This window comes from Mirounga leonina, unplaced genomic scaffold, assembly GCF_011800145.1.
Source record: "Mirounga leonina isolate KUSES-001 unplaced genomic scaffold, KU_Mleo_1.0 Mir_201, whole genome shotgun sequence".
Taxonomy (NCBI): domain Eukaryota; kingdom Metazoa; phylum Chordata; class Mammalia; order Carnivora; family Phocidae; genus Mirounga; species Mirounga leonina.
Window position 1 is genome coordinate 7,903,292 of NW_023270504.1, and position 25,854 is coordinate 7,929,145.

Consider the following 25,854-nt stretch of genomic DNA (forward strand, 5'->3'; position numbering starts at 1 on the left):
CATTTTTAATTTTTTCAACAAGAATTTATTGAGTTACTATTGCATGCCAGACACTGTTCTACTACTGGGAATAGAGAAGTTAAAGTCCTTAGCCACAAGGAGGACAGACAGTTAATAAATACAAAGGCAGAGTCCCTCCCTTCTCCCTACTGAGGGAGACAGATAATAAACATATGAATATACACTAAATTCAGATAATGCTATGAAGAAAAATAAAGTGGGACAATATGGAGAGTGGTAGAGTAAGTGGGGAGGAGGACAGAATAGATTGAACAACCTCTGACATTTGAGCAGAGACCTACATGTGTCAAGGAAGCCCTGAGGCAGAATAAACTTGACATGTAGGAGGAGTAGCCTGAAGGCCATTTTGGTTGAGGTAAAGTGAGAGAGGGGAGAATAATAGGAGAGAAGGTTGGAGAACCCTGGATTGTAAAGCCTTGCAGACCTGTGAATTTGAATTTTGTTCTGAGTTTGATGCTCAACTTTTGGAAGGGTGTGAGAAGGGATTGATACGATATAATTTTGGCTGCTGAGTAGAGAATGGAGAATACTGATGTGGGCATAGTGATAGGAAGACCATAGTTAGGAGGCTTTTGGGGAATCAGGTGATGGTGATGAACTAGGAGAGTAGTGGTAAAGTAGGGGCAAAGTGGATGAATTGGGAATTTTACAGTCTTAACTGATAGGACGTGAATGTGGAATGAGAATGAGGAGAGTAAGAGATTATTCCCAGGTTTGAATTAACATTTGGGTAAATGTGGTACTATCATCAAGGTAGGAAGGACTGGTGGATGAGGGGGTTGGAGGGAAAATCAGGATTTCTGTTTGGGCACATTAGGTTTAAATACCTATTGGGCATCCAAGTGGAGATGTTATGTCGACAGCTGGATAGATGAATGAAACTTCAGGGTAATGTCAGGGTAGAAATTATAAATGTGAGAATTAGTGTATAGAAGACATTCAAAATATCAAACTGAATAAGATCACTTAGGGAGTACTTGTTGATTGGGGAGAAATGAGGTCTAAAGATTGAATCCTGGGACCCTCCAACATTGAGCCATGAGATGAGAGGAAGTGTCAGCACGAGAGACTGGGACAGAGCAGCTAGTGAGTAAAGAAGAACCCCAGGACAATGGGATATCTTGGAAGCCAAGCAAAAAGTAACGCTAGTAATTTTAATTATTTGTTGGCATATATAAATATACTTTCTACGTAGCTAATATTCATTGAGTACTTTATGTGCTAAGTGGTTTTACGTGGATTACCTCCCATGTAGTGTGATTTGTGCTTAACAATGACACACTGTATTTTACTCCATTATTAAGATGAAACACCACACTTTTACTCCAGTATTAAAATAGATTCATAATAGTTTTTATGAGCCAATTATAATTCTCTAAGAAACTTTATGACGTATCGATGGAAAATATCTATATATGTACTGCATGAACCGAGACTCAGAGGTTTCTTCCTTTTGAGACTGGTATGTCGAATAGAACAGTGTCTCTTGATTTGGGGAAATAGATTTTCCTAATTGGTGGAAAGGAGTTTACGGATTTTGGCTAGATTTTTGGAATCTGAAAGAATGTGCCTATCCCCTTATGAATAAATACCCAAGAATTCTGTTATCCTAGTTTTTGGTGTATTGAAATTAATTTGAATTTAAGGACATAATTTCAAGATCCCTTCCTTGATAGGGGCGCCTGGGTGGTTCAGTTGGTTAAGCGACTGCCTTCGGCTCAGGTCATGATCCTGGAGTCCCTGGATCGAGTCCCGCATCAGGCTCCCTGCTCGGCAAGGAGTCTGCTTCTCCCTCTGACCCTCCCCACTCTCATGTGCTCTCTCTCATTCTCTCTCTCTCAAATAAATAAATAAAATCTTTAAAAAAAAAAAGATCCCTTCCTTGATATCTGCAAATCAGGGAGTAAATTATATTTTTATACATTCCTATGATTGGGTACATAATATAAACTGTGAGAAAACATAGTTTGTTGTTAAGCATGATTTGATAACAATTGTAATTGAATTACAGATACCTCTGAGAAATGTTGTTATGCTGGGCTTTCTTCCTTCCGCTCACCTCTAGAAATCCTTCCCGAGGAATCATTTTTGCTTATACTAATGTTCAACATTTATTTAATGTTAACTTGTGTTAATTATTAACTTTTTAGAAAGTTTTATTTTAATGTGCAAATATAGAAAAGTATATTCAGGGAGGTTAATTAACTTGCCCAAGACGCACTAGTTAGTTAGCAGCATTGCTAAGAGCTAAAGCATAAGAAATTAGTCTTCCTATCATTTGTACCACTTGATTATTTATTAGTCCAATAAGCTAATATATATTTTTTCTCTATCTAGCCTTCAAATTTATTGAGGAATGATGATGACATAAAGCTGGATTTATCATATCTGTATTTGTCACAAAATCTAGAGATAAAATCAGTTTTATAGGATACGAAGCTTGGGTGTATCATGTTGCTAGCAATATTGAACAATATAACGTAAACTTAATGCTCTTCAACCAATGACTGCTGTCGTTTGCCATCCCTGTTTGGGGCCTGTTGAGGTGCCTTAGTTATCCACAGCTTCTGGAAAGCCACAGTGATGTTGAGGTCTATGGCAAGTGCTACTCAAGTGGTGTATCAGTCAAAGACCAAGCAGGAAACAACACACTCTACTTTAGCTTCATATACAAAGGTGTGGGAAAACCACAGAGACAGTGCAGTACATACCATGAGGTAGTCCAATGAGCTAATATTTTAGAAAAATTGTAACTGAGGTTCGAATTTTGGTCATAAATTTTTTAAAAAAAGTGTACGGGTTCAGTCTCTTAAATATGGATATTTTTTAAGCTAAGTAAACAAAATAGAGAGCTTAAAATAAAAGGAAATGGGGGCAAAGCAATGTCGTGTGCCTGTAGATGTGATGCACCGAAAAGGACATAACATCACCTAGGAATTATCCCTGACAAAAATTCAGAATTTCCCGCTAATTGTGAAGAATCTTGAGACAAGTACAAATTGTGGGAAATTTTATGGAATAACTGGCTTGAACTTTTCCAAATGTCCATGTCATGAAAGATAAAGGCTAAAAAACTGTTCCAAATTAAAGGAGATTAAAGAGACATGACAACTGGATACGATATGTGATTTTGGATCAGGGAGAGTATCATCTACAGAAGATATTATTGGCCCAATTGGTGAAATTTGAATATGGATTGTATATTCGATTGTGCTAGTAGATCAGATTTCTTGAATTTTATAATTGTACTGTGGTTATGTAAGAGGATGTCCTTGTTTTTACCGAATACAAGGTGAAGAATTGAGAGTTAAAAGGTCAGGATGTGTGAAGCTAACTCTTAAATAGTACAGGAAAGATATATATTTATGTATGTAGAGAGAGAGAGAGAGAGAGAGAGAGGATGCAAATACAGCCAAATTTGTGAATCTCATAAAACTGGGCAGAAGGTATTATAGTGGTTCTTTGTATTATTCTTGCAACTCTTCCCATAAATTTGAAAGTGTTTCAAAACAAAAAGTTAACGACTTAATAATTAGACAAGTGGGAAAATGATTTATTATATATAAGATGACACTTCAAACTGAAAGCATTATCTTCTGTCCTAGGAGGTGTGTTATTATAGCTGAGTTCTATTAGACTATAAATTCCTAACAAAGGTTCTATTAGACTCTCTAAATTCTTAACAAAAGAAGCAAGAGAGAACACATTTCTGGAATCTCTAAAGGTGGAGACAGGCTTTTCAGGCCTGGGAAAAATTCCTGTGGTACAGGATGAGACAGAGGTTGATGCCAGAGAGGAAATCCCAGATTACAGAAAGTACCTGGGGGGAAAAAGAACTGTTATTTGAAAGGACAACTCATGGGAGCTGTAGCAATGTGGCCACATTGCAATACCCAGTGTATCATCATCTTGGCTCTTTTATATTTAAGTGATCTGGATTATATTTTCCTATTTTAATGAAACCTTATTCAATTGGAAGTCATTTGCAAAGCACGATTTTTTAAAAATAGGAAGTAAATTTGTAAGCATTGTTGCTAGATGAACCAATTCCTTTAAGTAAGTGATAATAATCTTTCTTTCTCATACCGTGTCTGGAAAATTTTGTGCAATCGAACCAGGTCTTTTTTTATCCTTGTGATCTACATACCACTTACTAATTCTGCTCCAGCACAGTTGGGGTTGGACATTCAGAGAAATGTGTTTGGTAGCTGTTTGGCAGGTCAGACCCATGGGAGCAGAAGAAGAGGAATGTCCAGAAGGAAAGGGCTTAGAGTTCCTGGAGTTCCATTTTGTGCAGGCCTCAGTGGTGCTTGCCTTAAGGAGGGTGTGCACCTACAACATTCATTTGTGTTTCTGGGAAATCCTGTAGGTTTAGATGTCAGTGATTAGTGTTTGAGTTTCTGGGGATGTCTGCCTTGGAAAGTGGCGATTCCAGACGTTTTCCTCTTCTGGGTCCTTGGGAACAGTGCAGCCCACTCTGTGTCCCGGTGAGCTGTCCTCATTCTAGAGTTGGCTGGGGGTCTGAATCTAGCCGCCAGGCTGTGACTGCTCACCATCACTGTGGCTTTAGGTGGCATGCTTGGCAGAAATTGCTAGGCTGAGAAGCAGCTTTTCATTTTTGTGCCTTCGAGGTGGTCCGTTCGGAAAATGATGCAGGCATACTCACATGGAGACGCTGGGAGCTGGCACCGCCCTGTCCTGTGCTATCGTGAAATAGAAGGGCCTGACCTTCGGAACCACCCATCCGATACCTTTCGTTGGCTATGTACTCACTTACGAAAAGAAATACTGTTTTCGAACAAATGTATTCACTCCCAGCAGGCTATGCTGTTGAGTCAATTTGCTTTGCCTAATACCTATCATTTGCTCTCAGTGATTTAGAACGCACAGGCCCCATTCAGTGTAATTGATCTTTTGGGTAGAAGGATTATGTCAAGCAGGGCTCTTCTTTGTCACGTATAGAAGTGAAAAGCCAATGCATATGCTGGCTGGTAAGTCAGATATTTTCTTTTTTTAAAAAAATTTTTATTTAAATTCAATTTAATTAATGTATAGTGTATTAGTTTCAGAGGTAGAATTTAGAGATTCATCAGTTGCATATAACACCCAGTGCTCATTCCATCAAGTGTCCTCTTAATGCCCATCACCCAGTTACCCCATCCCCCAACCCCCTCCCCTCCAGCAACCCTCAGTTTGTTTCCTAGAGTTGAGTCTCTCATGGTTTGTCTCCCTCTCTGATTTCATCTTATTTTATTTTTCCCTCCCTTCCCCTATGTTCATCAGTTTTGTTTCTTAAATTCCATATATGAATGAAATCATATGATATTTATCTTTCTTTGGCTGTAAAGTCAGATATTTTCAATACACTTTTGAAAGTACATTCTATTTAAAAAAATTATACTTTTCTTCCTCTTTATGCCTGCTGAAGGATATACAATCCAAGGATTGATAATAGTACTAATTAAGATCACTTTTTTATAGCAGGGTGGGTACATTTTGCTCTCCTAGAGAGTCATTCAAATATTTGGGAACAAATGTGAATACGACTTGCATTCTTCTAATGAACAACATAACATGTTAACTTTGGGTAGTCAGAGAAAGCCTCGTCTCCATTTGAACAGAATGCAGAACGTGACACAGTCTGGGAATGGTTTGGGTCTAACTTAGTATTTAGTTATCCTGTCAATGTCTTTCCACTTGTCTGTCATTTGAGTGGAACTGGGATTCAAATTTAAGCCTCCAATATGGAGCAATGAAGTCTTAACCCTGGAGTATGATGTAGGCCTAGTTAGGGTATCTAGGCCAAGACAGTCATTTCTTTTCACAGTTGTCTCCCCGGCCTTGAGCTCACCACAGTTTGAAAATGCGATACATCAGAAAACTACCAAAACACCAAAAAAGAGCTGAATAGTTTCTTGTAATCTTCTATCATTTTGCCTTTTTTTTTTTTTTTTTACAACTTGGGAGTTTCCATAGCCAAGCCCTGAAATGTGGGCCAGTTCCTAATCAGTGACCAGATAATCTCTTTGATTGGTATATATGTGTTCTAATGTTGAAAATGGGAAATCACTACAAAAGTCAAATGGAGAATTCCATTTAATTTTAGGATTCCCTTTCTTTGGGGCTTCAGGTTTGGAGCTGAAAGTGCCTTTGGTTTTACAGAATAAGAAACAGATAACCACAATGCCCTGAAAGAACTGGAGCTGCACTGGGTGACTTAGAGTCCTGTGGGTCCACCCAGGGGAGGGAAGAGATAAGACGGGCGGGTGGTAAGAGGCACTTGGATATATGTCTGTCTGGGAGCATCCCTTGCCCCAGGAGATTTGGGGAAGAGAGTGTAAGAGCAAGCTAACTCCCTATCTCGTGGCAAACAACTGGCTATTTCTTCAGTTTAAATTTTTTTTTTTTTTGTCTTGGCAGGGACTTTACACGATCCACCTTGAAATATGCTTTTTCTGGCAGCATAGTTGCTGTTAAAAAGAAGGGAAATTGAGATGGGAGGTGGAGCAGAAACATTTTTTAATATTGTTATATGGGTGGGAAATGAAGAAAGTATTTGCCGGCAAAATATCTGCCAGAAAATAGTTTCTTCCTTTATAAAATTAGATTAGTCTAACTGATCTTTACGGTCTCTTTCAGTTCAAAACTGTGATTCTTTGAAGATTAGTATGTAATTCTCATTCACTCACTGAATGGTGTTCTTTTTAACGTGTGTTGCAAAACATTCCTTTTAGCCAATATCCATGAAGTGTTTGTCTCCTGGTTAATAGCTGTGATCACTCTTTGTAAAGCCACCAGCTAGAATGCCTTGACACCAGAAACCTTTGTTCACTTAAAATATTAAGTGTATCACAAAAAAAGCAAGCAAGCAAGGATTTACCTGGGTGCAGGTGAGGCTGAAGACATATATATGTGGAGGTGGGGATGACAATGAAAAGAAATAAGGTTTAATATGATGACCATAACTGAAGAACAAGTACCTAAGGTATAAGGCAGCTTTCATTTTAAGGACTCTTTCAAGTGTTCCTTCATCTTCTTTTAATTTTTCATCTGACTGAGCTCTTTCCAGGTCTCTATAAAGGATTTAAGTTTGCAGGGGAGTTCACAGTCCTCAGAAGCGTTAGCAAGGTTTACTTGTAGGGAGAAGATACCACCATTACCATTCATGTGAAAATCTCTTGGAGGGATTTCTGGACTTATTTTTTCCTATTCTGCCTCTCAAGGTTCTTCTTTGGATGGCCTTATTCTTTGAATTTATGCTCAACCAACTGAGCCTCCCAGGCACCCATCTTCCACTGATTTTTAAATAAGAACAGCAATGGCAGTAACAATGATGCCAATGTCCCCAAATCTCTGGAGTTATTTATTGCAAGTTGTGTTCCCCAGGAAGCAGAACCTGAGTCAGAGATTAGCATGAAGGAGGTTTATTAGGTTACTCTTAGGATCAACCCCAGTAGAACGGAAGGGAAAGAAGCAGGATCGGGCAAAGGGAGAAATCAGGTTGTGATGCAGACCTAGTGGGAAAACTTTGGGATGAGGGGAGATGTCTGCAGTTGGGATGTCCTTTCAGAGTTGTCTCCCATTGGAGTAAGGGTGGGGGCTGAGCCACCCCCATGGGCTGCCCTGCAATGGGTGTGTAGCCTTGCTTAAGGTGGATCTCTTCAGAATAGTCCGTCCCCACCCAGGGCTGACATTTGAGGGCTGTTCTCTGAGTAGCTCCCAGCAGGTGAGGCAGTATATTGTCCCTCATCCCTGAGAGGGAATCTGGGCATTGACTATCACAGCATCCACCATAGGTATCTTCCAGAAAAATACCATGATGGGAAAAGCTGTGGGTCAAGATTAAGATCTCATAGGAAATTCAGATTCGGAAGAAAAAAATGATTATGATCTTATAGGAAATAGAGATTAGGGAGAAAAATAAAAACATTAAGACATTTAAATGCACAAGAAAGTTCTAGATATGAAAGTTTTCTAGAAGCTGCCTACTTCCAAATGCCCCAGAATCAGTGGCATCAGAAACCTGTTCTGGGAAGCAAGTCTTTTCCGGAATCCTCTTCTTCAAATATGAAGGAAGAATTTCTGTGACATTCTGATCTTCTGAGTCTGGTTCTCCCACAGCTTTGCGCTATGCTGACTGTTCCTCTGAGTTCTTTCTGGCTTAACGCATCCGTCCCCCCCCCCCCCCCCCCCCGCCTCCCAGCTTTAAGCTTTTGTAAGTTTTAGAAAAAATGCCTGTGTAACTGTCCAGTTTCCTCTTAGTTATTAATAAAGCCTAAAAGGACTTCATCCCCCTTTGGGCTTAATCCTCTCTTCAAATATCCAGAAAGTTTCAAACACAGGATCTATGTTAGGTCATGTTCCTTTTAAAACTCAAATGCATGTCTAAAAATAGGTACAGAATAACTATGTAATATGTCTACTTTATACTGAGTTTCTACCACGTGCCAGGCCACATATTGGCAAAAGATTACTATAATAGGGTATTTATTATTTATATTCAACACCTAACACACCTAGAGATCTATCTTTTGCATACTTTTATTTTTTTAAAAGATTTTATTTATTTATTTGTCAGAGAGAGGGAGAGAGAGAGAGAGAGCACAAGCAGTGGGGAGCGGCAGGCAGAGGGAGAAGCAAGCTCCCCACCAAGGAAGGAACCCGATCCGGGACTCGATCCCAGGACCCCTGGGATCATGACCTGAGCTGAAGGCAGACACTTAACTGACTGAGCCACCTAGGTGTCCCGCACACTTTTACTTTTAAACCTTATTGCACTCCAGCAATTAGATATTATGGTCACTGTTTTGTCCAGGAAATTGCCTAAGATCCATGCAGCTTGTAGCTTGCCGAGCCAAATTTTGAATTCAGATTTCTTTTCCTTTTTCTCCACTTCCTTAAAAAAAACCCACAGCCCTACAGTTGATGTTTTTTCTGCTATTATTATACTACTTTCTATCTAGATGATTTCTTTATCTGCAGGGGTGCTGTTTTCTTTTTCCAAGTTTAGTTTCCAAGGAAGTTTAGTACTAAACAGTAGGTGTTTACTGAAGAGTTTTGATTTTACTTGAAGCGATTACAGGTCAGATCAAAAAAGATTTTTTAAACCAATAATCATCTCTTCTTGAATGGTTGGCTTTTCTCAGAAACAAAGTTTCAATCACAAGTCTTAAAAGTTTTACCCCTTAAATATCTCTTGAAGCTGAATGTTCCTCTTCACTTGCTGCAATAAATTTCTGACTGGTCTCCCTGAGTCCGTTTTTGGCTCTTTTCTCCACATTCCAACATAAGGATCCTTCTAAATCACATACTCTAGCTCTTTTACTAGCTCTCATCTTCTCTGGAGAATAACTCAGTTCTTTAAGTTGATGCCCAAGGGTCTTCATAATATGCATCAGATGTCTCTAGCTCTGTCTCTTGCTGTTTCCCCAGTAATTCTAAGCAATTTTATCTTCTTAGACACATTTCTGTATCTCATATATACTTTCATATCTCACTTATCATTAGGATGAACGTATGTAAGTGCCAAGCCTTACATAAATATGCATGTATTTGGAGGACAAAAGTATTTAGAGGTCCTAATATTCCAAATATATATTTGTGTCTTTCTTTTCTTAATTTTGTAATTATGTTTTATAAGTCTGTTTTTTTTCTAGTAGACTTACAAAAGGCTCCATGACTCTTAGATTTACCATCTGGATAATTCCTTAATAAAGTTTCAGATTTATTGACCGAAAGAAGCAAAGTGGGGAGAAAAACTATGAAAACAGATTTTCTTTCTGATTCTATAAGTTGACTTGTACCATGCATAATATACTATTATTTACATACTAGGCTTTGAAAAATATTGAGTGAAATGCATTTAATGAATGTATGTAAATTACATGTTTTATATAAATATGTAAGTGTTTGAATATTAAAAATATTTTCTGGACCATGACATTCCAAATATAGGATTGTTTTTCTTTTATTACTTATGAACTTCTAGTTTCACTTTCCAAACTTGCAATGAAGGAGAGAGAACATGACAAATGCCAGTTCATGTTAAAATATTTCCTGGTATTTTGTTCCTGCAATTTTATTTGAGCAGTTTTAGTGATTAATGTTATACCTTTCCAGTGATCTCTGATGCACCACCTTCATAGAGTAATGTGATTGAAATATTCACTTGCTAACTGTGTAAGTTAATAAATTTCACAAGGACTTAATGGGTATGATGCATGCATAATTTACATAGTACACTAAGTCACGAAGTACCTCTTCCTTTTGGTTCTCTCAGTCAGATGTTACTCACATAAAGTTATAATACATAAAATTATTTTTGTTAGACTTCATAATTGATTGACTAGTAGAGGCAGGAGACTGATTCTGTGTTTGTCCGTGTTTCTGTGGGATTTGTCAGAAACAAAGGCATCATGTGTAGTTTTTTGCCTTTTGGTTTCCCAAAGGTATTAGTCACACAGTGAGGGGAGCACCTTCCACAGTTTAGTGTGGGATTTATTCTTATTCTTTAAGCTCTAGAGTGACTCTAGGAGTGATATGAATGGTCCCTGGCACCCAGGAAGAGGTACTACCATTACCATATTGAGTTAATAGGACAGAATCAATACCCAGGGATGACCTCACAGATAATGAGAATGACTGAGGAGGGCCATGTTGTCCTCACCTCCTCTCTACTCCAACTCTTTTCTCTATTTATAAATACTGTTTGAACCTCAGAATCTGATGCTTCAAGGTGTTAAAACACTGGGGATTAGGTTCCCCAGTTCTCTCAATTTCTGCTGAAGAGAGTCCACCAGTGACCTCTAATAAGGTACATTTTTGGAACCTAAACATAAATTTATAGAATGTTAGCGTATAAAGGGACTGTTGAAATCATCTACACAATATACAAACTTCAAATCTTCATATAACACCCATTACAAATGGTCATCTGGGATCTCCTTGAACATCAGAGTGACCAAGATTTTGTTGCTGCAAAAGGCAGGTCTTTCTTATTTCCAAGAGCTCCAATTATTAGGTCTCTTTTGTTATATTAGGTCTGTTTTGTTAGATTACCCTAACTTCCCTCTAACTTCCAATTAGCAGTCCTACTTTTGTTCCCTGGAGCCACATCACCTCCACATGTTGGTTCCCTCCATGGTTGAAAACGGCCAGGGTGTCACCTGCGCGTCTCCTCCTCTCTGGGTAGTTTAACTATTCGTCTTAGGATTCAGATGTCACCGATCACTGGTCTGACCAGCACAGAGGCAAGGACAGTTATTTTTCTCATTCATTCTTAACACTTTACTTTTCTAATGCAGTCTAGGTGAACTGAGTGTTTTTGGTAACAATGACTCCGTATAGGTCCCCATGGAACCTGAACAGAACTGAAGTTGAATTTGTGCTCCGTTATATCACATTTTTCCATCATATACTTCAGTTGGTTTTATTGGGCCCTATGTACAGGGCATTTGATGTTTTGATTTTACCCTGTCTTCAACCTGTTGCTGTAGTTTGGGGAGTTGATGGAATCAGTCATTATATTAGTTATCCTTTCTTGTTTCATGCTACCTTTACATTTAAGAAACATGCTATTTCTGACTTCACCAGTCATCAACAAAAATACTTACCTGGTTGAGGCAATGGGAGAGCAGCAAGGAACTAGAGGCCCTACTGCACTTTAACAGTGATTGATGTACTGGTACTCTTTGGTTATGATCATTTAACTAAAGTCATACCTGTGAAACTGTACATAATTCAATGCACGTGTCTATAGTGTGATGATGAATCAGAGCACTAGTTGCTCTTGGTGGTGGTGGTGAGGGGGAAGGTAGAGGAGAGGACCTGGAGAAAGGCACAAAAGAGCTTCTGGGGTAATGGAAATGGTCGGTATCTGGACGACATGTGGTTTATATGGATGTATGTCCTTCTTCAGCAGAACTGCTGAAACCTTTCATATAAGATCTGTGCATTTCATTGTATCTAAATTGTATCTCAATCATAAAACAGTATGTAAATTCATTTATTGCTTAGATTACCAACTGTTAAGAATTAAAGTCAGCTTTGCAAATTAAAATCTTGAGGTTTGGAATATTGAAATGCCTTTGTCAGTATTTGACAGTGATGAAATCCAAAGTAGGATGTAGAACTCAACCACTGTTTTGTATGAATTGCTTTTTAAATTCATCCTTTGAATAACACTTCTTTAGGGTGTGGGTGGGATGGGAAATAATTTTCTTTTAAGCAGTCTACTTGATATTCAAAAAAAGATGGATGATAACATTACTATATTTTGGTAACATATGTTCGATAAGTTTTGCTTTGTTCTAATTCTAAGGTTTTGGAAAGTTGGAATGTGTAAATGGGTTATCAACATACTGTATTCAAAGACTATTTATTTAGAATGAAGAAAATTAGGTGTCATATGGTCTGTTTTGTCCACTGAGTATTCTTTATAAACCACTTCTCTGAAAGACTTCTCCTTTTTGAAGTGATATTGTGTGTCGATCAAGCCAGCGTGTAAGAGATAATGAGCTATGATGGAACCACACATTCCTTAGTAGGATGGTGGCCACTCTAATAGAACATGATGAAATGGAGAATAGTTGTTTTTCAGAGATGTAGTAAAAGCACGCACATGTCCTCCACTTTTCATTTTGAGGTCAATACATTACAATTATATGATACTTTTCTTTTATTCTTCATGACTTTTTTGCACATATTATATAATCTTATTCTCACAGGACTTGGAACATATTTTGTTAGATTAAGAGTGTGTACACAGGATGGTGAAATAATTTGAGAAAGATCATGCGAATCTGAATCTTCAACTCCATTCAAAGCCTAGTTCAAAACTGTGTCTCTTCAGTGAAGCTGCCCTTCTCTCTCCTCACCCTAAAATGATTTACAAAATTAAATTAAAAAAATTTTTAGGGGCACCTGGGTGGCTCAGTTGGCCAAGCATCCGACTGTTGATTTCAGCTCAGGTCATGATCTCAGGGTCGTGCGATTGAGCCCCACGTTGGGCTCAGGTGCTTAGTGTGGAGTCTGCTTGAGATTCTCTCTCTTCCTCTCCCTCTGTCCCTCCCCCTGCTTGTGTGCACTCTTTCTCTCTCTAAATTAAAAAAAAATTTCCAAAGCAACCTTCACACTGACCATTCTATACTATAACTATCTCAACTGCCTTGTATTTCTTCTTAAATTTTTTATGGATATGTTTTATGTTTTCTTAGCCATGCTTTCCTATGTCCTCCCACCCCCATTGTCCCTAGTACAGAGCCAGATGAACATTGGTTATTTAATAATACTTTCTGAGCAAGAGCTGCCCTTAAAATTAAATTGTGCAATGCAAATAAAATGCTCCGAATAGTGTGTGGCCCATCATAAATAATAAAAACTGGTTGGATAAGTTCGCTTGGGGATAATATGACCAAATTTATTATACGATTAATAGTAATTTCACATTTTTATGCACAGTTTTAATTAGAATCTTTGCTCTCTGGGGGTCGCCTGGCTGGCTCAGTCAGTAGATCATGTGGCTCTTAATCACAGGGCTGTGAGTTCAAGCCCCATGTTGGGCATGGAGCCTATTTAAAAAAAAAAAAACTATTATACGCGAACAATGAATCATGGAACACTACATCAAAAACTAATGATGTAATGTATGGTGATTAACATAACATAATGAAAAAAACAAAAAAAAACTATCAAAAAAGGAGAATCTTTGCTTTCTGCATTGGGTAGGTTTTCTGAGTTCTAGTATAAAATCTTTGGAAATTTGTAAGATGATGATCTACTAGCAAAGCAGCATGGTGTGGGGAAAAAAGCTGCATGTTGATATTTGTTGACCTCTATCTGAAGCTCTGCCACTTTCTGGCTGAGTAAAGCAGGATGGGCCCCATAAGCCCCCACCCTGCAGTGAGGGTCTATGTGGCCTAGCAAAGTACATAGGATGTGATTTGCCCTTGATAAGGGCAGATCATGATTCCCCTTCTCTCACTAGTATCTATTTTATTGCTTTTTCTTTTCTTTTTAATGAATAAGTTTTCAAGTAACATGGAAATTATATATGCTTTTTGAAAAAATTTAGAAAATTTGGGAAAATATAAAGGAGAGCAAGCAAAAACTCACCTTGATGAAAGACGGAATATTTTTAGTGTAATAAGATCCAATTTTTTTAATAAAAATGTCAATTTCATTTTAAATAATTCATTTATCAAATCTTTTTTTCTTTTATTAGTGCATTAATCTAGCAAATATTTATTGAATGACTACTGTGTGTCAGGCACGATTCCAGGTGTTGGAGACAAGGCAGTAAACTAGGCACGATCTTCGTTTTCATGGAGCTCATGTGTTTTTTTTCTTTTTTTGAGGGGAATATACAATAAACACATAAACAAATATAAAATATGACGTGAGATGGTGAATAATGGCATGACTGAAATGTAAAGCAGGTGCGTGGGTCCAGAGTGATGGCAGTCCTCCTTTAGAGAGGGTGGCCAGAAGAGGTCATCTGAGGAGGTGACATTGTATCAGAAATCATAAAGGCGTGAGAAATCAAGTTAAGTGACCATCTAGTTAAGAGAACTCTAAGCAGAAGAATGGCAGTTTCCAGCACAAGGTTTAAAAACCTGATGGAGACTGGATTATCTAGCTCTCTAAAATCCCATGATCTAACTTTGAACTGGGAATGCTGGTTATCTATGTCCTCTTAGGGTGTTACGTCTTGATCTTCCATTTAATCCAGGCTGATACTATGGTACCCATTGCTCTGCTTGTATCTCTAGCTTCATTAAGGCTTTGATCTTGTGTTAATGTTTTTGTTTTGCATATAGAAAAGTCTTTTTATAAACAGACCCTCAACCACTGGGAGGAAGCACTGCTCCAGAGAATGTTCAAAATAGAAAGCCACTCCAGTTCTAAAATGTAGGCGTCTTCCAGCTAGTGGAGGTTTGAAAGGAGCTGCTAAGCAGGGATGGGAAGTAGGAAGATTTCCTGAGTCATGTCTTTATGGTTTAACATCATACTGTTTCATATGAATTATTATAACAGCAGATGCATTTTTTCCAAATCCAACTATGAAAATACATTTCAGGGAAGGAAGAATGGTTTTTGGGTTATCCATTCTTCGGCTTCTATTATAAAACATTGAGCTGACTTTAGTAGTCACAGAACAATTAAATTGCTGTGAACAACTATTCACAAAACTTTTCTAATTGAATATTTCTATGATCTCTTATAAATGCTGAGAAGGTTCCAGAAATGTCTACTTGAAATCTAAACAACTGGAAAATTCAAATTATCGTTTCTAGTGTTATGTATTTCTAATAGAAAAAGATCACAAATAAAGATGACTTTAAATTAAATAAAATACCAATACTCATAAGGTAAATTTCAATCGAGTAAGATTCTATTATATCTCTTATGCTTTCTAGAAATCCACATAACTGTTAATGATTGTTGAGTGCAATAATGCTCACAAGCAGTAATACGACTTCTGAATAGGTACAGTTAAATCATGGTCAGCTCAGCTTCCGTGTTATGTGGATCTCATTGCTTTTTACTTCTCTGGAATTGGTAATGGGAACTTAACTCATCGGAACCATCAAAGAAACAAAGAAACAAACTATGTATTCTCAGCCACTCCCGGCCATCATTCCTGTTATGCATTCAGTATACCTGTTTACTTTCGGGTTTTTCTCTTGAGGAAATTAGGATTAGTAAAACTATCCATACAATCATGTAATAAAAGAACCCGAAAGTCCATCTGTTTTTATTTCTAAGCAATTCCTTCTTTCTTACTTTTGCTTAACAAAAGATGACTCCCATTTTTTCAAACTATCTCAACACCCTTTACACATAAATCCAAATTCTGGCTGCTGGGTTAATAAAAAAGACATAGAAAAGCTGATTTTTTAGGGGTTAGTCTGTCCAGAAGATTTATATGGTGATACAGTAGCCTTTTTAGTAGTGTTAACTAATTATGATTGAGAGGAGAAATGGTAAGATTTCTTCTTTGGCAGTATGAAAAACCGATGGCCTCTGACTTATCTCAACAGTCTAGAATCAGAAATTTTTCTCTGGAGAAATGGATACTTGGGAGCCTTGCCTGTCTGTGATTTATGTGGCATTTGACTTATGTTTTCCAAGCTGTGGGAGTTCACAATTTAAGCACTTCTCATCACCACCAAGCAACTCCAGAAAATATAGCATCTTTTAATTTGGGACCTCTCAAATTAAAAAATTGGCCATACAAGGAGATGTCAGGAGAGTTTTGTGGCGACCACGTGCCATAGGCATCTAAGGATGTGGTAGAACAGGGACGAACCCCCCCATGTCATTGACAAAATGTGTTACATATTATTATGGTTCTGGCCTCTAGATTTTAATTTCTTGGTGACAGGATCTATATTTGGGGAAAAGAATTGTCTGGGCTAAATTTCTGTGTAATAATCATTTGGATTAAATGATTATTTTCCATGCAAATCTAAATAAGATGCAGACACTGTGGGTGCCAAGGATTTCTGTGTGAATCAGGGGTAGGAATGACAAAGGAGCCTGTTCGGTGTTAGTGGTGAGAAAGCATCTCTTGGAGGCTAACACATATACATACTCGAATCAAGATTCGGATAAATGTACTGGTTTAACATCGGGGACCTAAAACCATTGCCAACCACCAGATGTGCATCCCTGCAATCCACGTAGCAAACAATGGAGGGATTTGGAAGTAGTCAACTGCTGTGATTGCTTGAGAACCGCGGAAAAGGAAGCATTCTGCCTCAAGGTTGTTCTAGAAAATAGGGCTCTCTCAAATCCTTTATCTCAATCTTGTCTAAACTTGGAGATTACCTTTCATATACATTTTTTCTTTTCCCCCTTTTTTGGTCTATGCCAACAGCAGTCAAAGTTCATAGACTCTCAGAAGGAAAACCAGTTAATTTCTGCCTTGAAGATGCCACTTTAGGAAAAAAATGTTACTTCTCTGCCTACTCCAAAATGTACTATTTGAGCACCACCCTCTTTTATGTATACGAATTCCATATATGATAAGAATAAGTTTTAAAAGGCATTTCACTTTTCACCGTGATTACTGGTGGCTTGATGATAATTGTGGGTTGGTCTATGCAAGACCATCAAGATTTTTTTGAGTCATCCTTTCAATATTTTCCTTTTCTTTGTTTGCCTTTTGATTCTGTAGGTATCCCTACAGTTTATACTCTTCACTTAGAGCCGAGAGTTTTATCTCATCCCATCTTATTTCCATTTCCCTTTCTCTTGGTTTACACCCTGAGACATTCAGGGGAAGGAAAATTATTTGCCAGATTCTTAGGCCTTTGCTTGAGGCAAAGCTCCATGAACATACACAAGCAAAGACCACTGTTCCGAAAGAAAAGTAGACAATTGTTCTTTTGAATCCTTGCTGCTTGTTGAGGGAATTTAGAAGTGAGAAACAACAGTCAGGCCGGAGAACATAAATTGGAGCAGTATCAGGAGGATCCTTTGGTACAGCTGCTCGTGGTCAGTGGAAGGAATGAGCGTATGTGCAGTTTTATTGGAGAACAAGTGAATGAGAAGTCAAGTCAGAGAGGGAGACAAACCATGAAAGACTCTGGACTCCAGGAAACAAACTGACGGTTACAGAGGGGAGGGGGGTGGGGGGAGGGGGTAACCGGGTGATGGGTATTAAGGGGGACGCGTGTGTTGTTGAGCACTGGGTGTTACACACAACTAATGAATTGTTGAACACTACGTCAAAAACTAATGATGTACTCTATGCTGGCTAATTAAACATAATAAAAAAAAGATTAGGGAATTAAAAAAAAACAACAAAAAACTCAAGAAGACATAGAAGGGGAGTGCTCCCTTTTTGAAAATGATCATGTTTGTCACTAATGTGTTTTCATAATTACTCAAACATCATTGGTTTTATGGATTTTGAATAACGATTTTTTATTCCAACTGGATGAAGGAATGGGAAGTGTATTGGCAAACACATGCTTCTTCCCCAGATAAAACTTTCTTTTTCTTAAAATGAAGTTATAGCAAGCTCCCCACAAGCTCTTTTCACAAGCATCAGGAAAGCAAAGCCGTAAAGTCCTTGGTTTGAGGGTAGGATTAGGATGCTAGTCACCATTTCCATGTTTTCGTGTAATGCCTGTATACTCACTTGCAGCTCATTTGTCGTAGAGCTCATTTGCATTTTTGTAAAAGTTAGGGCCTATTGGTGTGAGAGTTGGTAGGGCTTCCTGTGTTCCAGAAGGACCTGACTTGGATATTACCAGAGCTACCACAACTCACCATGGTGCATCATTGGAAAACATTTTCTGAGAAAAGTTTTTTAAACTTTTTTTTAATTTAAAAATTTTAAAATCTGTCATTTTGAAATGTGTCTGCAGTATCTGTGCTTTGTAAGGAAAGAGCCAGAGCAGTGCTGGTGCTATTCTTTCCTATCTTAGTACTTTTGCTGTCATGCTTGCAGTCTGGTTCTGACCAACTGGATATTACACCTGATTCTGCCGGTGTCGTGTGTGTTGACTTAAAGGCTTTTCTTGTGTCAGGAAACAATGTCATGAGAACCATCCATGGGGTGGGAGAGATGATGACCCAAATGGTACTCAGTAGAGGCTCTATCTTCCCCATGAGTGTGCCTGACGTTCAGCCCAGCATCCACCCCAGCAAGCAGGGGAGCCCCGTAGAGCATGAAGATGTGACCGTGATGGACACCAAACTGAAGATTATTGAGATTTTGCAGGTATGTTGCATAATGGAAGTGAAGTGACAAATACCTAATTGTGCATCTGTGTTTAACTTCTTACGCTCTTTGTTCCAAATCACTGTGGAAATATTCTGAAATGCTATTGATCTAATTTATTTCCTTTGAGTTAATGATACTATTTAACATATTAGTTACATGTGTTCATTTCCATTAAATGTATTTCTGGTGATATCTAACAATTGTGGAGTGCTTTGAGGTTGACAAAACCTCTTTCATATGCATTTTCTCATTTAGTATTGACCCTGATTTCATTTTACCTTTACTTCAGGATTTCAGAGCAGGCAAACTGAGATTGAATTCTAACTCTATTTCTATTTTTAATTGAATTGGACATGTAATTCTAGGTATCCAGATTTATCACTGTAGCAAGAAACTCAAATAAAATTGTATTTATTATTAACAAAAATGTTAATAATTGGTTTCAGTATTTTATATAAGTGACTATCTCTCTTTGTGTTTTTGTTTCTAAGAGGCTAGGAATAATATATGTTTTTAAAGTTGATATAGTCTAAAACCTAGCTCCATGAATTTAAAGGAGGTAAATTATTATTTCATGCCCACTGGTTTAGTGAATAAATTCCCCATTACTGTAGCTGTGAATTCTTAGCATTTTTTTTTTAAGTTTGGAAAGTAGCTTTATGATACTTTAATTATAGCATTTATTCCAGATTTGGAGAATGAAGCCTGGAGTTTTCAAGGATCTATTAAGATTCTGGATACAGTTTACTAAGTCTTTCATCATAATTTAATGTAGACTGAGCTACCAGAAGTGGGTTAGTAGTCCTGGAAGGATCTGTACATTTTTATTTAAAGTAATTAGATTTATAATCATAAAAGGTTTCACAGTTCCTCCAGAAATTCCAAAGGCTGAATCCTGAGAAATTTTGGCAGGCCTCCCAACCCTGTGTTCATGACCCTGTAAAATCACTTGGTTCTCCTATTCTTAAACTGAGAACGGTAGTGATCAACTGACGTGCGGACGGAAAGAGCCCGTAACTTACATCATCCTACTCACGGGACAACATCTAAGATATGTGACCTCAGTTTGGTCCACAGTTACAGAAGATCAGCATTTGAAAAACAATCTAACTGCTAAAAAAACCAGGAGATGGAGATATTGCTGTAGGGCAGATGAGGGCTGACCTCTCCTTGCTGCCTCTTTTTTTTTTTTTTTAAGATTTTTTATTTATCCATTTGAGAGAGAGAGAATGAGAGAGAGAAAGCATGAGAGGGGGAAGGGTCAGGGGGAGAAATAGACTCCCCGCTGAGCAAGGAGCCCAATGTGGGACTTGATCCTGGAACTCCAGGATTGTGACCTGAGCCGAAGGCAGACGCCCAACCAACTGAGCCACCCAGGCGCCCCATCTTTTGGGTTTTTAATGTATTTCTTGTTGAGCCTCTTTTCTCACTCCGATTTTTGTGTTGCGTTGAATCAGGGTCTGATTCACCATGTGTTCCTATGTGCGGCTCTTGAATACGTTGCTTTCTTGGAACACCTCTTCAAGAGTTTCTTTGGGGGTGCCTGGGTGGCTCAGTCGGTTAAGCGTCTGCCTTCAGCTCGGGTCATGATCCCAGGATCCTGGGATCGAGTCCCGCATCAGGTTCCCTGCTCAGCGGGGAGTCTGCTTCTCCCTCTCTCTCTGCCTCTCCCCCTACTTGTGCTCTCTCTCTCTCACTTTGTCAAATAAATAAATAAAATCTTAAAAAAAAAAAGAATTTATTTGGAGCCGTGTTCCTCATACAAGTCTCCTGCTTTCTGCCAGCTCTTCCTCTTTACAGGGTCTTCCTTCCTTTTTCCCATCATTTTATGTATCTCTCTTCTTATTTATCTCTCTCGTTCTCTCCCTCTGTTTTTTTTTTTAAGATTTATTTATTTGAGAGAGAGGGAGAGAGAATGAGTGAGCAAGTGGGTGAAGAGGAGCAAAGGGAGAGGGTGAGAGAGAGAGAATCTCAAGCAGACTCCTCACTGAGCTCAGAGCCTCACCTGGGGCTCGATCTCACAACCCCGAGGTCATGACCGAAGCCGACACCAAGAGTCAGATGCTTAACCTACTGAGCCACCCAGGTGTCCCCCCCTCCCTCTGTCTGTCTTTGGTCCTCTCTCAACTGTCTTTCTCTGTCTTTATTTTTATTCTTCCCTCTGCCCCTTTCCTACCTTCCATTTATATTTTACAATTAAATACATTATACGTTGAAAGTTTTAATTTTGGTTATATGTATAAAATACAGTTCTATGAGCGCTAATCTTCAACTGAAAGTTAATAAGTGTTTCACTAATTAGTGTCTTATTAATTTGTTCTTTACATAGTTTTTTTTTTTTTTAAACCTTTCCTTTCAAGTCCCTGCCATCTAGTTTCTGTTCCCACCCAAGGCTATCAAGTCCAATGGCCCCTTCTCAGCTCTGTTTTCCCACAATCTGTCCCCTGCTTTGAAAATCCTCTTAACTACAATCCACTCAACCAAGATGCGTTGCAGCACTTACCACATGGTAATAAAAGAGACTCTTTGGTGTTTGTTTTTCCTTCCACATTATATGTTCTTCATAGGCAGGTCTTTTTTTTTTTTTTTAATTTATTTATTTTTTTATTCTTATGTTAATCCCCATACATTACATCTTTAGTTTTTGATGTAGTGTTCCATGATTCATTGTTTGTGCACAACACCCAGTGCTCCATGCAGAATGTGCCCTCCTCAATACCCACCACCAGGCCAACCCATTCTCCCAGCCCCCTCCCCTCTAGAACCCTGTTTGTTTTTCAGAGTCCATCGTCTCTCATGGTTCCTCTACCCCTCCGATTTCCCCCGCTTCATTCTTCCCCTCCCGCTACCTTCTTCTTCTTCTTCTTCTTTTTTTTTTTCTTAACATATATTGCATTATTTGTTTCAGAGGTACAGATCTGAGATTCAACAGTCTTGCACAATTCACAGCCATAGGCAGGTCTTATCCTCGACACCCCTTTTGTACTCTCAGCACCTTTCTTAGTTCCTGGCTTAGCAAATGTTTGTTGAACTTAGGTGACCATAGCTGACATGGAGCATGTTTGCTGCCCGTAAGAAGCATAGAGCTAGCAGAGGCGAGAAAGAGAGGAAGAGACAGAGAGACAGAGAGTAAATAAAAGAAGTATTAGGTCGACAGTAGACAGGTGTAAATGCGTTGAGTGAGCAAAAAGGAGAAAAAGGGATTTAGACAGGGATCCAGGAAAAGCTTCATTTTAAACTGAATCTTAGAGGATATCTCAAACACTGGTTACGCTGGGTTGGAGGAGAATATTCAAAGTAAAGAGGACACTGAACACATGTGAGAAGGCAGGAGAGAAACATCCAGTGCTTCTGGAACAGAGCAGTGTGAGAAGGAATGAGAGGAGGAAGGAGCGGGGGAGGGAGGGGGCTGCTTCAGGAGCCACAGAAATACTGGGAGATCAGGTCAGACAGTACCATGTGTGACCATTACTGCTCACTGTCCAAACAAGGCTCTTTTGAGAGTGTAGGGGACACGGATAGTAATTATGCTAGGACAAAAGGTTAAACCAGGCTTGTCTCGGGCAAACTGGGATGGAAGGGAGCCCTGTATATAAAACCACTTCTCTGTTGTTTACCTTCTCCACTCAGAAATCTATAGCACATACTTTTTCTTTCTCTGATCTCCACTGAATTTTCTATACTACATGATTTAGCCTTCGATGCTTTTCTAATTATGTTAACAATGCTATATTTTGTTTTCCCAACTCAGACTTTGGCTTCGTGAGGCCAGAGGGCTTCGAGTGTTTGCATTCTTCCTAGTGCCTAGCATAGACGGGAACCTTATTGGCACTTAGTTTCCGCCAATGTGTTAGTTAAGGAAGACAAGGACAACTACACAACCTAAGGAAACAAGCACCAATGAGGCGAATCCATGGTATATTTGGATGCTGTTGTTACTTCAGCTGTCCTTTTGTAGTCCAGATCCAAGACCGATTGTGGTGTAGCCAGAATCCACACTATTGTACCTGAAATTTTGGCCTCTCTATGCATGAGTGAAGGTCACAGCTCCAGCACTGTCCTCCCAGAACCAATGGTAACTCTGCAAAGTGCAAAAAATCATTACCTCTTCATCCAGACTCATTGGATACCCCTATCTGGATTATTCAAAGAGTAATCATGGGAAGTCAAGTTTTCTTCCTCCTAAAAACCTGCTTTGGGATCTTCCGGACATTGGCTAATGGAAATGTATCACTTTTCTTAGGTTTATGACTGATAAGCATGTATGCCACTGAGATTTCTAATTAGTTCATGTGATACGTTGATAGTTATGTTGTTCTTGGTGTAATGAATTGTAGTTTTAACCACTATGCTAAAAAAATAAAAGTATGTTTTTAATGCTTTTTGTAGTTTATCCTAAGTGTCCGACTAGATTATAGGATCTCGTATCTGCTGTCAATATATAAGAAGGAATTTGGAGAGAACAATGAAAACACGGAAACATCCACCAGCGGCTCTCCAGATACCTTACTACCGTCAGGTATCTCCTTTGTGCCCGTATTTGCTCTGTAGCTTTAGTATTTTCAGACCCAGTAGTGTTTCCATGAGACAAAAATGTGGAAATAATACCCGCCAATGACATGAAGAAATTCAGACAGGGCATTAGATGACTTGCCTATGATGGCTGGGAGGATATTTGCCATTACTTGGTGCTCAGTCCTCAGAATGTAGTTTATTTTGCAATCTTCACAGCTTGATGAGGTAGAGGTGCTGTTTATTGTGCCATTTTACAGATAAGAAAACCAAGGTCAGATGGATTAAGTTACTCGCTAAACATCATGAAAGTAGTAGAGCAGGGATTTCCTCGGAGGTCTCTCCAACTTCAGAGCCTGAATATTGTAAGCATCATGCTGTTTTGGTGAAAGTCCAAGGGAACTTACTTGCTTAATCAGAGAGCAGCGTGAAATGTAGCTGTGGGGCAAAAAGTTGTTTTGTAGGAAGCTGTTGCCCAACTCAAGAATAAAGACATGGTATTTCCCAAAGGTCTAAATGGGGGTATTAGTGTGTGTGTGTGTGTTTACTTTGCATGGTTATGAACTGGTACTATATGTCAATTTTTCACATTTAAAAAATGTGAGAATGAAGCCAGTCTATCTCTGTGTAGGAGCATAATGAAGAAAGAGCATAAAAATTATTGTGAAAATTTTGTGGCTATCGAAAGTACCTTATGAAACCTAAGAAATATTAAATTTCAATTTTTCTGGATAGATCCTACCAGTAACAGTGGGTTAGAAACTATGTCATATTAAAGATTTAGCCAGGTCACAGAATTCTTTTTCTGAGGATAAGATTTGTACACAGATAGGAAATTTTCTTCTAATCACAACCACCGTGAAAATAACAGGTATCCTCCTCTCTTTCACCCATCATTCAATATGACAGGAATGATTCAGTGATTGTGTGTAGTTAAAATGGATGGTAGACCAATGTCCTGATCTCCGACTCGTTAGTACCATCCGAAAGGCAGCATGTCTCTGTAGACGGAATTAAGCTTTCCTAAGGGAGAGGTCACTTCTGGTGTATTTGCAACCATGTTGTTTTTATGCTTCCCAGAAGTATAGAACCCCAAAGGGCTATTTCCAGGAATGATATGGCAGAACCCGAAAATCTTGCTGGTGGTTGCATTGACAATGTAATAAAAATTATTGGCTCTTAGAAGCCAGACTTCTGGAAACAGAAGCTCTAAGTGTCAGTGAAGTATGGTTACTGAAGTAACCCTCAGAAAACCAGTTCTCTCTGATTTACCTGATCTTTCATTGGTTGAATCTGGAAGAGAGAGCTTTCTGGGGAGGATTCTTTTTCCTTTTTTATAACTTGCTCTGTTTTCTTTTTAAACTTTGGAGATAAGAAATAAATAATGTACTTATTTAAATGTGTTATTTTAACTAAGATATCTTCAAAATATTAGTGGTGAGGATGGGTGAGGAATCATGATTGGTTCACATTAAAAAAAGAAGTTAACGTCCCATAAGAAGAAGGGATGGAATTTTAGAAGGAAGTGTGGGTAAAAGGGTCATGTTGTTTGGAAGTACCATATAGTAACAAGGTTCATTATTGCTATATTTTGATTCTTTAAAAAACATGTTTAAAAAACATCCTTCCATCACCCCATTAAATTATATGTTTTTACATATGTGTGTGTGTGTGTGTGTGTGTGTGCCCGGAGTTGATGCATATAGATACATGTTTATACAGGTGAAGCAACTTTGTAAATAGTGCTTTCTGGTCTTCTAAATATATCTTTGACTATAGCAATATATATTTAAAATATGAACTTTGTTTAAAATGTTGATCTCTAAGTGGACTTAGATCGTGACTTTTTAAACTGTTACATTTGGTGGTATAAAGAAATTAATACAAATATTTTTAGGTATGCTAATATTGGTATAAATACTGTGACTCCTAACTAGGATACAATAACGAATGGATTTTGCCATTTGTCTTTTCAGCTATTGTTCCTGATATAGATGAAATTGCAGCCCAGGCAGAAACTATGTTTGCTGGAAGGTATAGTAACATTTATGTATCTTTATCTTGTGGATAAGATTTTGCTTAGAGTTCTATTGATACTTTGTTATTGTTTACGTCCCTATATTTATTTAATTTTAGATCCTTTATTGTTGTCAACATAATTTCTACCAGAAACAAAGCTGCTAATTTACTGTAGAAGAGAAAGCATAGCTTTTCTTTTTTTTTTTTAAAGATTTTTATTTTATTTATTTATTTGAGAGAGAGAGAGAATGAGAGAGAGCACATTCTTTAGGTAGGTCAGGGGAAAAAGACAAGAGAGATGAAATCAGCATATTGAACTTTTCCCTGAATTCTTTGCTTTTCTTTCCTCAAATAAGGACAGCACACAGATGCCCTTTAAGTCCCTTGGTATAAATAGCACTGCGTCTTGCAAAACAGTGCTTTCCTGCATCTGAGAATTTTGAGGCAAGAAAGTGACTTCTTTCAATGTTATCATTAACTTCATTTGTGAGAAATAAAGCTATTTTCTGCCTGTTGGAAATATCCCTGATTAAAGAAAATAAAATGCCTCTGGTGTGACTACCCTC

The 25,854-nt window shown here is 38.3% G+C and overlaps 1 protein-coding gene across 9 annotated transcripts in view; it reads left to right on the forward strand.

The window, feature by feature from the left end:
- The window catches only part of ITPR2 (inositol 1,4,5-trisphosphate receptor type 2), a 497,457-nt gene that overhangs the window by 169,707 nt on the left and 301,896 nt on the right, over positions 1-25,854 (forward strand). For all 9 annotated transcript variants that reach the window (XM_035028030.1, XM_035028031.1, XM_035028032.1 and 6 more), the window contains 3 exons: positions 18,561-18,754; positions 23,147-23,276; positions 25,246-25,303. In XM_035028030.1, the coding sequence (XP_034883921.1) occupies positions 18,561-18,754; positions 23,147-23,276; positions 25,246-25,303 (382 nt within the window). The remainder of the gene's footprint in view (positions 1-18,560; positions 18,755-23,146; positions 23,277-25,245; positions 25,304-25,854) is intronic.